General features: G+C 43.2%; 1 protein-coding gene across 39 annotated transcripts in view; it reads left to right on the forward strand.

The window, feature by feature from the left end:
• Positions 1 to 13482, forward strand: part of MACF1 (microtubule actin crosslinking factor 1) — a 336214-nt gene that overhangs the window by 253950 nt on the left and 68782 nt on the right. For all 39 annotated transcript variants that reach the window (XM_045482240.1, XM_045482265.1, XM_045482241.1 and 36 more), the window contains 2 exons: positions 31 to 526; positions 1208 to 2679. In XM_045482240.1, the coding sequence (XP_045338196.1) occupies positions 31 to 526; positions 1208 to 2679 (1968 nt within the window). The remainder of the gene's footprint in view (positions 1 to 30; positions 527 to 1207; positions 2680 to 13482) is intronic.

The following is a 13482-nucleotide window of genomic DNA, read 5'->3' on the forward strand; positions in this document are numbered from 1 at the left end:
CTAAACATCTTGATGTCATTTCTATTACAGTTTATGCTGAAGGAATTTGAAACACGCAGGCAACAGCATGAGCAGCTGAACGAGGCGGCTCAGGGCATTCTAACAGGCCCTGGAGATGTCTCTCCATCCACCAGCCAAGTACAGAAAGAACTCCAGAGCATCAATCAAAAGTGGATTGAACTGACTGACAAACTCAATTCCCGTTCCAGCCAAATTGACCAAGCTATTATCAAAAGCACCCAGTACCAAGAACTACTCCAGAACTTATCAGAGAAGGTAAAGGCAGTTGGACAGCGACTAAGTAGCCAGTCAGCCATCAGCACCCAGCCTGAGGCCGTGAAGCAGCAACTGGAGGAGACCAGTGAGATTCGATCTGATGTGGAGCAGTTAGACCATGAGATTAAGGAGGCACAGACACTTTGTGATGAGCTCTCAGTACTCATTGGGGAGCAGTACCTCAAGGATGAGCTGAAGAAGCGTTTGGAGACAGTTGCCCTGCCTCTCCAAGGTTTAGAAGACCTTGCAGGTAAGTTAGGGTACAGAACACACTGCTGACATTAGTGGCAAGCCCAAAGATTGACTTTGTAATAGTCCCAAGAATCTAGGGTGACCTGTAAACAGCTTTTGGACTCACACTAGTGTTACCCTATCCCTTTGTCCAGCTCCAGTGAGAAGTGCTATGGTCATCACACATTGGCTGAGTACTAGCAATATGGGAGACTTTATATAGCATAATCCTAGACATAAGAGCACTAATATCAATTTTGTCAGCAGGTAGAGATTTGTGCTTATGGATGTCCTTATAGGTGAAGCCACACACATACTTTAACTAATACTTATTTATACCATGCACATGCATACACACACATATACCATATTACAGAATTAGAATATGTTCTGGACTGCTTATGATGGCCTTGTACCAGAAGAATTTTGTACTCAGTGTGTTGCCTTTCTGTAGAAACATTTATGGCTTTTTATCAGCTTAGAAACAGAAGTTTACTTCTATTACTCAGGTGACCTTACAAGGTTGGCGTGAGGATTAAATCAGATCTAGTGTGTGAAGGAGACTAGCTCTGTGCTGCTTTTGTGGCAGACCCTCAGTTAACATGTTTCCTTCCCCTAAGAATAGACCGTATACTCTCAGCAAACATCTTAAATGCCATGTCCTGATCTGATTGGTTTAAACTTGATTTTCTCATTTCAGCTGACCGCATGAACAGACTCCAGGCAGCTCTTGCCAGCACCCAGCAGTTCCAGCAAATGTTTGATGAGCTGAGAACCTGGTTGGATGACAAACAAAGCCAGCAAGCAAAAAATTGCCCAATTTCTGCAAAATTGGAGCGGCTACAGTCTCAGCTACAGGAGAATGAAGAGTTTCAGAAGAGCCTTAACCAACACAGTGGCTCCTATGAGGTGATTGTGGCCGAGGGAGAATCTCTGCTTCTTTCTGTACCTCCTGGAGAAGAGAAAAAGACTTTACAAAACCAGTTGGTTGAGCTCAAAAGCCACTGGGAAGAGCTTAGTAAAAAAACTGCAGACAGACAATCCAGGCTCAAGGACTGCATGCAGAAAGCTCAGAAATATCAGTGGCATGTGGAGGACCTTGTGCCGTGGATAGAAGATTGTAAGGCCAAGATGTCTGACTTGCAGGTCACTCTGGACCCAGTGCAGCTAGAGTCCAATCTTCTGAGATCAAAGGCTATGCTGAGTGAGGTGGAAAAGCGCCGCTCCCTGCTAGAAATACTGAACAGTGCTGCTGACATTCTGATCAATTCTTCAGAAACAGATGAAGATGACATCCGGGATGAGAAGGCTGGGATCAACCAGAACATGGATTCCATTACAGAGGAACTACAGGCCAAAACAGGGTCTCTTGAAGAAATGACTCAGAGGCTCAAGGAGTTCCAGGAAAGCTTTAAGAATATTGAAAAGAAGGTCGAAGGGGCCAAACACCAACTTGAGATCTTTGATGCTCTAGGCTCTCAAGCCTGTAGCAACAAGAACCTGGAGAAGCTAAGAGCTCAACAGGAAGTGCTGCAGACCCTGGAGCCCCAGGTAGACTATCTGAGGAACTTCACCCAGGGCCTGGTAGAAGATGCCCCAGATGGATCTGATGCTTCCCAACTTCTTCGTCAAGCCGAGGTCACCCAGCAAGAGTTCTTGGAAGTAAAGCAAAGAGTGAACAGCGGTTGCATGACAATGGAAAACAAGCTGGAGGGGATTGGTCAATTTCACTGCCGAGTCCGAGAGATGTTTTCTCAGCTGGCAGACCTGGATGATGAGCTAGATGGCATGGGTGCCATTGGCAGAGACACTGATAGCCTCCAGTCCCAGATTGAGGATGTACGGCTATTCCTCAACAAAATCCAAGCCCTCAGGTTAGACATAGAGGCCTCTGAAGCAGAGTGTCGACAAATGCTGGAGGAAGAGGGGACTCTGGACTTGTTAGGTCTCAAGAGGGAGCTCGAAGCCCTGAACAAGCAATGTGGCAAACTGACAGAGAGGAGCAGAGCTCGCCAGGAGCAGCTGGAGCTGACCCTGGGCCGCGTGGAGGACTTTTACAGGAAGCTGAAAGCCCTCAATGACATGACCACGGCAGCAGAGGAAGGGGAGGCCCTCCAGTGGGTCGTGGGGACTGAAGTGGACCTCATCAACCAGCAGTTAGCAGATTTTAAGGTAAGCCATGCCCTTGTTTTTTGATCTTTTGCCTTCAGTAATGTGTATTTCTTTTTCTGTAACTCGGAAACCCATTGGATATTCATCTTAACTTCTGTTCCTGGGGTCGCTATTCTCGCTTCCATCACCATCAAAGCACACTGTCTGGAGACTTAACAGTCTTTTGGATTCTGGGCAATTGGTTTGAACGTTTTTCTGTTGTAATTTATTTCAGTGTTTATAACCAACTGAGGGTATAGAAAGAAATGTCCAAATGTTACTGCTTACTCGAGGATCTCCTCTTGTGATTTGTAACAGCAGCAAATGTTTCCCTAGGTCCATGTTTTCCACTTGAGGTGTGCGAAGTCATAAGATAAACATGGGGCCATCTTCATAAAGTGTTGATTTTTTTTCCTCCAATTTCAGGAGAAAGTTATTGATGCATTATGAAGTAAAGTACAAAATTCTCATGAGTTATTAAGATAAAACATAACACTTCAAAGAAACTTCCCACTTAGAGCAGGCGGGTAATACGACACCCCAGGCCCCCAGGAATATAAGTTCTTTGCCTATAGGAGAGTTTGAAAAGCACTGCCCTGACTGCAAACATGTTTTCACTCTTTGCCTGAGTCAGAATTTCCAGTTCTGAGATTTTGTGAGTCGAAATTAAAGCAACAGGGAAGAGGAAGATGGGAGGAATTGATTTTGCTAGGTCAGGGACTTGGAGCTCTCAGGACTGTGTGTAGGGTCATGGCTCTCAGGATGGGAGCCTTTCATCCTGAGTTTCCCCTGTTGTAAATGCCAAAAAGTGCCTTACTCCACTGCTGGAGACCCCTCTGCTGCTTTTCCTTCTTGGTGCACAGAGTGGATATGAAAAGGCTACTTCCAGCACTTTATTTCCATCACTGGTGTTAATTGTTCCCACCTACACAGTCATACTCCTGCAGTCAGAGTTCATTTGTTCTCCAAAGCCCCTGCCTGTCAGGATTTTTTCAAGTACAAATACGTTTGGAGAGGTGGGATTGACACCGGTCAGAGCCCCGCAGTCCTGAGAAAAGTTACAAGATTCGAGCGCAGAAGGGTGGCTGTTTTAGAAGGGTCCCCAGCTTAAGGGACGTTCAACTCTGAAGTGGGACATTGGCTGAAGATCTCCTTACAGTGTTTGGAGACAGTGTAGTTTGGAGCAACAAGTCATTGTTTGGGGGATTCTTGAGGACACAAATGAGGAGAGGATAGGAAGGGAAAATTCAAACCCATGAGCACATACATTTTCCTCTTAGAAACTCCCACACCTCCATTCCAGGGGCAGGTGGCCTTTCTTCATCACATGTGTTTTTCTTGCCTTTGCTGTTGTAAGCGCCCTGAAAGCAGAGACTGTCTTCTACAGGCTCCGGTTTACTTAGAATTAACTATCTGACCAACTAAATGAATTTCTTAGAAATCTGAAGCTCATCCCTTTGATTCAAATAGTTGTATCAAACTAGATTCTGGTTTACATGGGAATTATTTTAAATTTTATTTGCCTAATCTTCTAAACACTACGTTGTGTAGAAGTTTTTCTTTATGAGTGCAGGTTAACATTATTAAAAAGATGATATTGTTCTTTGTGACGGTGATATCCTCAAGGGTATTAGAGACATTGGGGGCTGCTTTGTATTAAATGTTCCTAAATTATTGTGCAGTTTGTGTTGGGTATTGAAGTTCTTGTTTAGTGCCTCTTGTGCATATGTGTGTAGCTTCCATTTCCCCCTGCTTACCCTGATAGCAGGGCTGTCTTCTCACTGCAGCTACTTCACTGTTGTCATTGGGTTTGCCTTTTGCTGTCTATCCCTTGCTTCTAATCATCAGTGAGCTAGAAAATGAAGTAAACAAGCCTGTTAAAATTGCATTAAAATACAAGCTAGGATATAAAAAAGAGTCCACAGGCAGGCGTATATAGCGTTTGGATTTGAGGACAACTTTTCACTGTCCTTTTCAGTTAATCCTTAGTTGCTAGAAACTTTCTGAATTTTGATGTAGCTGGCAGATTTTAAGAAATTACTGGATGCTACCATATTTTATTTGTATCCTAGTATGTAGCTTAGAAATGCTCAGAGTTCAGTATCTGCTTAGCTGTTTATTATTGCATCCTGTTTCACTGATTTCTAAGAATAACCCTCCCACCACCAATACTCTGGATGCGAAGGCTGGTCATGGGCAGAGTGTGTGTCTCTGCAGGGGACCAGTGTTGAAATGCAAGACTGGAAGAAGAGAGAGAAAGAGGGTGGCAAAGTTGTGCCCCTGTGTGTATCCTCCTCAAGTTGGGGGCACAAATCAGAAGCCTGGCTCCACATGTCCACCTTATAAAGTCAAAGGCTTTGGGAAGAGTTTTTGCCTCCTCCCAGCAAAGGCGTTTGGTCAGGAGGGGAGGAACACGCTCCTGGCTCAGCTCACACTGAGCTCATGGGAAGTGAAAACAATGGGAGGGAAAAGCTCTGTGTGTCAGCTCCACGGTCCCCTGAGGCTGAGTAAAGGGAAGGTCTTTTTGGACCCATTCTGAGGACTGAGTCATTTTCGTGGTTTGAGTGTTGAGTTCTGGGTTAATGTGCTGTATACCCAGCAATGAATTAATCTTCCCTCATACCGGCAGCAGGCCTGATTTATAAAGTGTGACTCTGCTTTCAGATTCAAAGTGTTTTTAATAAGGAAAAACCAGAGATGAAGATGAACATAAAAAACAGCATTAGCTTTAAGTTTTCAGCTTTTTTTTAATTTTTAAATTTTTAAATTTTTAATGGAATCACACTCTCAGTACAGAGTCTGCCGAAGAGAAGAGGATATGAGTCTCTGAGACACAAGTGTAGCATCTGCTGGGACTAATTCCACTGTGGATGGGTGGCATAGACCGATGAGTCAGGTCTGGGGACAGCCCCAGCTTACTTGGGACTGTGCAGTAATACTGAGAAATGCGTGGAGAGGCAGCTTGTGGGAAAAGTTATTTCCTCCTTAACGTGAAAAACTGAAAGTCATTATTCCTAGAAAAGGCTTTTAACTCAATTGCTTCTGAATAAATGAGAGAATATGGTCCACCCGGGTGGATCTGTCCAATGGGAAGAGAGTTCTCTTCCACTTTAAACAAGCAAAGACCTCAAACCTTCCTGCATTTGGCTTTATTGGGTTCTGCCATTCCAGAAATCTCAAATGAGAATATTGAGTATGTTTTCAGAAAACTGGGAGGAAAAGACTTTGGCTAATCTCTTCAGAAAATTCTGTTTTCCTGAACAAGAGAGTCAGTGATTCTTGAGGAAAAGGAATTGTATGTGCATAACAGGACACTAACAAGAAAGGAGGGACCTTTTTTCACTAAAATTTAAGCCAAAGATCTGGTAACTCTGATGATAACAAGAGGCTTTCCTCATTTTGAAATTCCCTGTGCTAGTTTTATAGTCAAGAATTGAGATCATTATGAGTTCAAGCCAACCCCGTCGTTGTACACACACCCGCCGAGAACCACAGTGGCATCTCCGTCAGGAAGTAGGTGGTGGCTTGGGCATTAAGAGCAGTATCTGGATGCCCTTCATGCACTCCGAGTTTCATATGTATTTATATTTACTGTGTACTCAGGTCAGGCTTCATACTCGGCCCTCTACCACTCACTCAGTGGTAAGAAAGAACAAGTGGGAAAAAAGGAAACCTTTTTAGGGTCCATAGGTTTCTCACAAAAGTTCACTTCACTTAATGGTGTGTTGGAAGCACCCAAGCCTGTTGGTCTTCTCCTTCCTTGTCTTCACGGCTGGGCTGGCGGGAAATAGATAAGGCAGCAGGCTTCCTCAGGACGGTTTTCAGTTCTATTTCAGGTTGAGCAGAGCCCAGGGTCAGGAGTTACACATACTTACAGCCTTTGTCTGGAGACCTCAGCATCCCACCAGAACACCAGAACAAGAAAGCCTTGTAAACTTCATTTGATTTTTTTTTCCTCATAGAAAGTGAGTTTAAGCTTCGCTCTGAGCACACATGAGAACTCTAAGACAGGCATGGCCTGACATGGAGCTGAAGGGCTGCCAGTTTGCACAAAGACACTTCTTCCTTTCAAACGATTACAAAGACAGTATCAGCCCATCTACAGTTTTGCCAGTTAGATTCACTAGAGAATGAAGCAAATGAGGTCAGCATTATCTACCTGCCCTTGGAGAGAAAGGAAATCACACTTGGTGTGTGACCTGTCTGTCACCTAGAGGTTTCAGTATCTCCAGCTTTGCAGCAGCAAGGTAAGCTGAGTAGGCACCCCCACTCCTGCCTTGTGCTGACCCTTGGCCTGTCTTGGTTTTGTCTTTCTTCCTTAAACAGGGCTACTCCAAGAGGAACTACTAGGGTCCAAGGAAGTAAAGAGAATGCCCCAGAACAGGGTTTCTCAGCCTCTGCACTCTTGACATATGGGATTGGATAATTCGTTGTGGTGGGGGGGCTGTCCTGCGCACTGCAGGATGTTTAGCAGCATCCCCGATCTCTACCCGCTAGATGCCAGCAGCAACCCTTCCCATAGACAACCAAAAATGTCTATCCAGACATTGCCAAATGTCCCCTGGAAGGCAAAAATCTCCCTCTGTTGAGCACCGCTGCCTTAGAAGAAAATTACCACCTACACTTGGGAAACTTGGAATTCAGCTGGAAGCAGTGCTGACTGATTAAGTTAAATATTTATGTTGCAGACAGCCTTCTAATAATCTGATTAAGACTGTGTTGTAGCAGCAATTGCCTCTAAGTCAGCCTTCCTTTAAGCTGGGCCCCGGATTCCTGATTTTTGCTGGGACTAATCTGTGTCTGGTTTAAAATTTCCTAGGCACTTTCCCTGGCATCAGCAGTTTATTTTTCGTGGAGTTGTTGATGCAGGTGTTTGGTTGATGATGCATTTCTAAAGAGAAGAGGAACTTCCTGTGTGGAAATACTTGAGGAAGCTTCCTCGTTCAGTGCCTTTAGGGGGAGACTGCAGTCTGTCAGTTGTTCTCAGCTCAGGAGCTCACAGTTTGGCTGCTGATGTTAATAACCCTTGGGAGATCACCTCCCAGACCTACCAAACCCCAAGAATTCCAGTGCTCCCTAATAATCCTCTCCACCCCCACTTAGCAAATGGGTGGGGAGAAGGTAAAGGCGTGTTTAAGGACTTTAGCTTTGCTTCATATTGAACTTTTCCCAGCCCCATTTTAAAGCAGCCCCATTAGTATTTTAAGTATCAGCACCACAAAGCAAAATCCCAGGATTGCAGTCATTACATCATCTTAAAGGAGACTCACACCTCAGCAAAGGCAGTAAAATCAAATGAAAGATCATCAAGAAAGAATCCATTGATGGATTTCACAAAAATTTGTGTGGAAATTTTGATAGCAAGGGAAGACTTTAAAGCAATGTAAGAAAGGACCGAGCAGTTTGATTTGAGTTTACTGAAATTCTTCACATATCATGTCAGCATGTAGCATTTGCAACTAAAGTTCACCATATGATTTTGTACACAAAGGAGGAAAAATATGTTTCCAGGAAAACTAGAATTTACCCCACACAGGACTTGTATTCATTGTTAAGTATTTGATTAGTGAACACAGGTTGAGATAAGCACAGACTTGCAGAACAGGACTATTTCTCGTTGTGTCTAGAAATGAATGGTAAACGGTCTTGGCCTTGGCCTGGTTCTCAGCCTTAGCGTCAGAAAAATCCTGGGCACTTTGAAGCTAGCTGGCTGGCACACGAGACATAGCATAAGCAGGGAGCCTCTAGGAAGTGTGATGAGTTGCTCTGAAGGACACTTTATTGTTAGGATTGGTTGGTTCACCAGGGATGAAATAAGTCTCACAGGGAGTCCTGTCAGGTCACTGCACCAAAGAGCTGTCTCCTGCCAAACAGATTCTTCCCAAGTCTCAGCTGTCCTGTTGGGAAAACCTAGCTATGGGAAGAATGTGCTCCCTCCCCACCTTCCTTAATACTTTGCCACTACCGCTACCAAGTGCTTTTCGAATACCAGCCTCTGGTATTGGCGGTGGGAGATTAATAGGATACACTTATTCCTTAGGCCTTCACAAGCTGTTTTCCGGCTACTAGCACTGTGATTTGACATGTGGACCTTTCAGAATTTTGGCCACTCAGGGATAAGAATGAGTGCTACGTGGTAATGGTCCATGGATCCCTTGGTGGGAGGTAGGAGGAAGGGACTCCATATTCCTTTCAGTCCATCATCCTTACTGAGCACTTGCTCTGTGCCAGCCCTTGTGGTGGGACAATGTGTTATGGGAAACAGGCACCAGGGATTGCAGTGGCAGTGACGTGTGGTGCTGAGTACACCTAAAAGACACCTAAGTTGAAGTGAGCTCTAACCTCAACCCTCTATCAATCAGACATTTACAATCCCAGTTGCAGTTAAGAACACTGAGACTGTGAGTTTGTTATAGTGTCTTGTTCAAGCCACACAGCATGTTAGAGCTGGGATTGGAAAGGTTTGTTTGGCACCAAAGGTCATGCTTGACCAGTAGTTCTCAAATGGGGGCAGTTTTGCCCCTTAGGGGACATTTGGCCATGTCCAGAGACAGTTTTGACTGTCACAATGGGAGAGGCTTCTGCTAGCATCTAATGGGTGCTAAACATTCTATAATGCAGAGGATAGCCCCTTACAACACAGAATTATTCAGCCCCTTTCTAAAAAGTTAGAGGTTTGATTTTTTTCCTCCTCTTCAGATGCCATGACAGGTAAGAGTTAACTGACAACTCCACTGCCTGGCAAAGCTTCATGGTTTTTCTCCCTTTTTTTTTTTTTTTTTTTTTTTTTCCAAAAGTTAGTTAAGAAATAGTGTTAGTTCTGGGAATGACTATACAGATCTGTTGGATAAAGTCAGGATCCTGGTGAACTAATTTGAGTCAGTGGCTAAAGAATTCTCTTAATGCTTGACCAGTCCCAGCCCCACCCTGCCGCAAGGCTCCTGCTGTGGAAATCAATCAGCTGTGTATCTCAAGCTGCTTCCTGTAGGGTGTGTTATGGAATGGCATCAGCCCCTGCACCAGCTGGGTGTCCTGATCTCAGTGTGATTTTATCAGACTCTGTCTCTTTTGAGCCTTGCTGTTTGGAACAAAGGATCCTCTGTTAGGAATGCAGAGAGCTCCTCTGATTGGACTGCTAGCGTGTACGTACATGGTTCCCACGGAAAAAACAGACATAAATTATGCTGTAGCCTTCTAGAACTTGGGCTTCCAAGTTGCTTTTCCCTTAGCTTCTGTCTGTATTTACCCTTCTTTCTGTATGTACTTACCCTTCACCCAGTTCAATGTAGGAGCCATCTGATCTGATGGATTAAATGATGGCATCCTTCAGAACTGGTCTGTATCCCTCTAGTCTTTTCCTTTTCCAACCTTGGAAACCACATATTTGATCCCCACTGTTTTTTCCAGTCTTAATTCCTATATAGACCACCCATCCACTTATCTCAAACACTCTTTATACATTATGCATATTTCTACCCATACCTGAAGGCTTGGTTCTAGTCCCATGTCTCCACAAAGCCTCCTTCCCAAGTTCACTACTTCTATTCTCCTAAACCACTTAATATGTGCAACTCATTTGGCCTTTATCCTATACTGCCTAACTTTGGTGTTTTCTCATTATAGGCATTTGTCCCATCTTTGAATAAATTCATTTTTGTGTCTCTCGAAGTAGTTAACATGTTGATGTGCACATAGTTGGAGATTAGTGAATTCTGACTGATTGGATGAGTGCTCTTTATTTCTCATAAGCCATGTGAGCTCTGGGATTCAAAATGCTGTCAACTTTGCAAGACTTGAGGCAAATCCTTGTGAATCCCAAAAAATTCTAATCCCAGCCTGGATTCTTCACCTCTCCTTCTTGCCTCTGGGCTCCCTTCCTTCTCTACTAGTTAGCATATGTTAAATAGTGGGATTTTATTTCAGACAAAGAAATTTGCTACCAAGCACACTTGAAGAAAGCCAGATTCTGAAATATTGGCTTGCAGTTACCCATCACTTTATAGTCATTGTCATTTACCCAATTAGTTCACAGGGAGAGTCTTCATACTTCATGCAATTTAGTGTAGTGAAGAAAATTGAATCTGAGTTTTAGTCAGAAATATCCAGCTTTGAGTTCTGGCTCTGTCATTTACTAGCTGAGTGACCTTGAGGAAAATTACTTAACCTCTCTGTATAGTTAACTTTATAAAATGTGAGCAGCGGTAAATCATACCTTTAGAGTTTTTATGAGAGTTCAATGAAGTGATGTAGATGAAGGTACCAGGCATATATTAAGTGATCAATAAATGATAATCTTTTATTTTAAAAAAATTTATCGGGGCGCCTGGGTGGCGCAGTCGGTTAAGCGTCCGACTTCAGCCAGGTCACGATCTCGCGGTCCGTGGGTTCGAGCCCCGCGTCAGGCTCTAGGCTGATGGCTCGGAGCCTGGAGCCTGTTTCCGATTCTGTGTCTCCCTCTCTCTCTGCCCCTCCCCCGTTCATGCTCTGTCTCTCTCAGTCCCAAAAATAAATAAACGTTGAAAAAAAAAAAAAATTAAAAAAATTTATCTAGGTAGACAAATTAGAATATTATGAAATCTTTTTAATAAAAAGTTATGCCTTTTGTTCCTAGGGATAATTATTCTCCAGAAGATTTGGTGTAAGGCCCAGTACCAGATTAGATTAGCTTTTTCTCTTCTGGGAAAAATGAAAATTATGAGGATACAGTACAATTAGCTCAATGGCATCAGTGAAACAAGTGGATGGACAAACAGCTTTCCCAAACAGTATTTGTGGGGAACAAGAGTAGAGCTGGTTTCTAACCTTAGAGTAGCAGTATATAGGCAGTATAGGTCATGACTCCTAACACAGCTGTAAATATACTTTATGTACACATACATACGCATATATGTTTGCTTACTTATTCATTAACCTGTTAATTTATTCATTCATATCAAAATCCCACAGCCAGCATGTTTTTCTGAGACCATTTTGACCTTGGCTTATGTGCTCTACAAATCAGTGTTATTTTCATATCATTAACTAGAATTAACCAGAAGCCATTACCAGCTCAGTGACTTCCTCAGTAGCTCAGAGTTGCCCATCAGATCAGCTTTAATGATATCGGGGTCCTTGGCCTAATTAGCTTTTAACACAGACCATGTTATCTTCCCTTGTTGCCATACAATGGCAACTACCAAGTCAGCATCTTTGGAAGCTACGCCTCTTAGTATTAATCAATCTTTAATTAAAACATTGAGGTGTGAGGAGAAAAGGTATCAGCTTAATTTCAGAGGAAAGCAGCTTAAAAAACAGAGATATAATTAATCTCTCTGCCAAGTGTATACACCAGATCCAGATAGTTTTACAGAAAAGCTTTAATTCTTCATAGTTTCCGCAGACATGTTTTTAATATTCAGTTATATGTATATATGAGTTAAGGGAAGAAGAAGAAGCTAAGAATTCAAAGAAATTGAACTTCTATGAGGCCTCCTCCAGCTTGAATTCATTGAATCTATCTAAGTGACCCATTTAATATCTTTGTCATCTTGCAGTTCATTCCCAAAAGAAAAGCTCTGATTTGGGTCCAATTCTTTACATGCAAACCTAATGTGGTTGTTTGTTGATTGATGGTAAGAATTGCTTTAGTAACAAAATGAAAGAGACAGTTTTCATAAATCTCTTCCCTCTGTATTATTTATCCTACCTCTTTTTCTAATATTGGAGAAAGCACCCCTATAGCAAGATTTCTTGACAATTCACCCCCAAGGACCTGTTTCATAGAAATAACCAAGCAATTTAGTGAAGTTGTTCATATGTGAAAGTTGTGAAGTCATGCAAACCTGGAACAGGAAAGGCTGCTCTCGGTCCCAAATGAAAGCCTACGTGGTCACTTTTTCAGGAAAGCCTTTCCTAAACCTGCAGGCCACATCGGGCCCCCTTGACGGGTGCTGTCATAGTACTGCTCACTTTTCTTTCAGAGTGCTTCTTACAAGTGAATTAAAATGAATGTCGCCCAACCCCCCTCCCACCCCCGCACCTCCTCCCCCCCCCCCCCCCCCCCACTGGAATGTAGGCTCCTGACCACATCTTCCTCATCACTCTCTCCTTTAGTGCCTGGCATAATTTAGAGCACATAGTAGACGCCTGTAAATACTGAACAAGTAAAGAAGAATCAAGGATACATCTTATGAAATTACTTGCCTTAAGAGGGCAGATGAGAAACCCAAGGGACAAAGAAGTACTGCCTAAAAAGACAGCATCAGAATAGCACAGTGCCATGGAAGCCAGAAGAACAGTCTCAAGAAGAAGGGAGGATGAACACTTTCTCATCACTGCTTATCCTTAATCCCCTAATGTGATCCAGCCCCCATCACAGCACTGAAACTGTTCGCTGAGAAGTAATCGCTGATGTCCTAGTTGCCAAGTCTAACTTATCATCCTCCTCTGTTATGTGGCATTTAACATCATAGCTTCTTTTCTTTCCTGACATTGTACTCTCTCCATTCTCTTCTCTAGCTGCCATTCTGCTTTCTTTTTTAGTTTGTCCTTGTACTTCCCAAATATGTGGTTCTTAAAATTCTGTCATCTACCCTCTTCCCTTTTTCTACACTGTTAACCCCTAGATGTGCACCCCCTCACTCATCTGTGGGAGAAAGCTTCCAGATCTGTATCTCTATCCCCAAACCTCAATTTTTTGTGTGAAGGGCCTTTCTGGATACCTCCACATAGGTTGCCTTTGAGTACTTCACATTCAATGTACCCTAAATTGAATGTTAACTTCTTCAAATAGTTTCTTCCTCTCTGCTTTGTTTTATAGGACTATTATGCCCTCAGTAATTTAAG

This window comes from Leopardus geoffroyi, chromosome C1 (genome assembly GCF_018350155.1).
Source record: "Leopardus geoffroyi isolate Oge1 chromosome C1, O.geoffroyi_Oge1_pat1.0, whole genome shotgun sequence".
NCBI classification, from domain to species: domain Eukaryota; kingdom Metazoa; phylum Chordata; class Mammalia; order Carnivora; family Felidae; genus Leopardus; species Leopardus geoffroyi.